The sequence below is a fragment of the Camelina sativa genome, chromosome 7, assembly GCF_000633955.1.
Source record: "Camelina sativa cultivar DH55 chromosome 7, Cs, whole genome shotgun sequence".
Lineage (NCBI taxonomy): Eukaryota > Viridiplantae > Streptophyta > Magnoliopsida > Brassicales > Brassicaceae > Camelina > Camelina sativa.
In genome coordinates, this window is record NC_025691.1 from 16,441,705 (window position 1) to 16,442,677 (window position 973).

Here is a 973-nt window from a genome sequence, read left to right on the forward strand (position 1 = left end):
GTGCTGTTGGATGATAATCATTCCCCCAAAGTTTCTGATTTCGGACTTGCTAAATTGTGTGAGAAGAAGGAGAGCATCTTGTCAATGATGGAAACAAGAGGTACAATAGGATACATTGCACCAGAGATGATCTCTCGAGTTTACGGGAGTGTTTCTCACAAGTCTGATGTGTATAGCTATGGGATGTTGGTCTTTGAAATGATGGGTGCAAGGAAGAAAGAAAGATTTGGTCACACCTCTGCCTCTAATGCAAGCTCAATGTACTTTCCAGAATGGATCTATAAGGATCTTGAGAAGGCAGACAATAAGGATCTTGAGAAGGGAGACATTGGAAAGTATATCGAGGATGGAATCAGCAACGAAGAAGAGGAGCTAGCAAAGAAGATGACATTGGTGGGTTTGTGGTGTATTCAGTCTTCCCCATCAAACCGTCCACCGATGAATAGAGTAGTAGAGATGATGGAAGGAGGCTTGGATGCTCTTGAAGTGCCACCAAGACCTGTTTTGCAGCAAATTCCTACAGTACCTCTTATTGAATCTTCTTGGAACTCAGAGGAAAGTTCAAGCATCTCGGAGATTGATGATAGAAATATATTGTTGTGAAGGTCGTGTATACTATACAGAAGATATTCTATAAAGTTATGTCTGTATATGTTATTTGCATAACAAATAGATAATATGTATAAGTATAAAAGAACATAACTCAATAGTTGCTACAAATACAATCGTGCTTTTATAGGTTCCACGGCAGCTACTTGGATCAAGTATGTGCTTTGACATCCTATATTGATGATTCTTTAATAGGTTGAGTGGGAATTTGCAACGGGCCTAGGAGGGACTTCAGTAGCATTTGATGTTTTTTTTTCTTTTTGATCTTGGCTCGGCAACATAGGCAAAGAAACGAGCTAGGTTCATTGTATCATTTATTTTACTTGATTACATCAGTTTTTGATTGATGCAGACGAAATTACAT

At 38.7% G+C, this 973-nt stretch overlaps 1 protein-coding gene across 1 annotated transcript in view; it reads left to right on the forward strand.

The window, feature by feature from the left end:
* The window catches only part of LOC104701281 (LEAF RUST 10 DISEASE-RESISTANCE LOCUS RECEPTOR-LIKE PROTEIN KINASE-like 2.7), a 4,298-nt gene extending 3,578 nt beyond the window's left edge, over positions 1 to 720 (forward strand). The window contains exon 6 of the mRNA XM_019227675.1: positions 101 to 720. Within this exon, the coding sequence (XP_019083220.1) occupies positions 101 to 603 (503 nt within the window). The 3' untranslated portion in view covers positions 604 to 720. The remainder of the gene's footprint in view (positions 1 to 100) is intronic.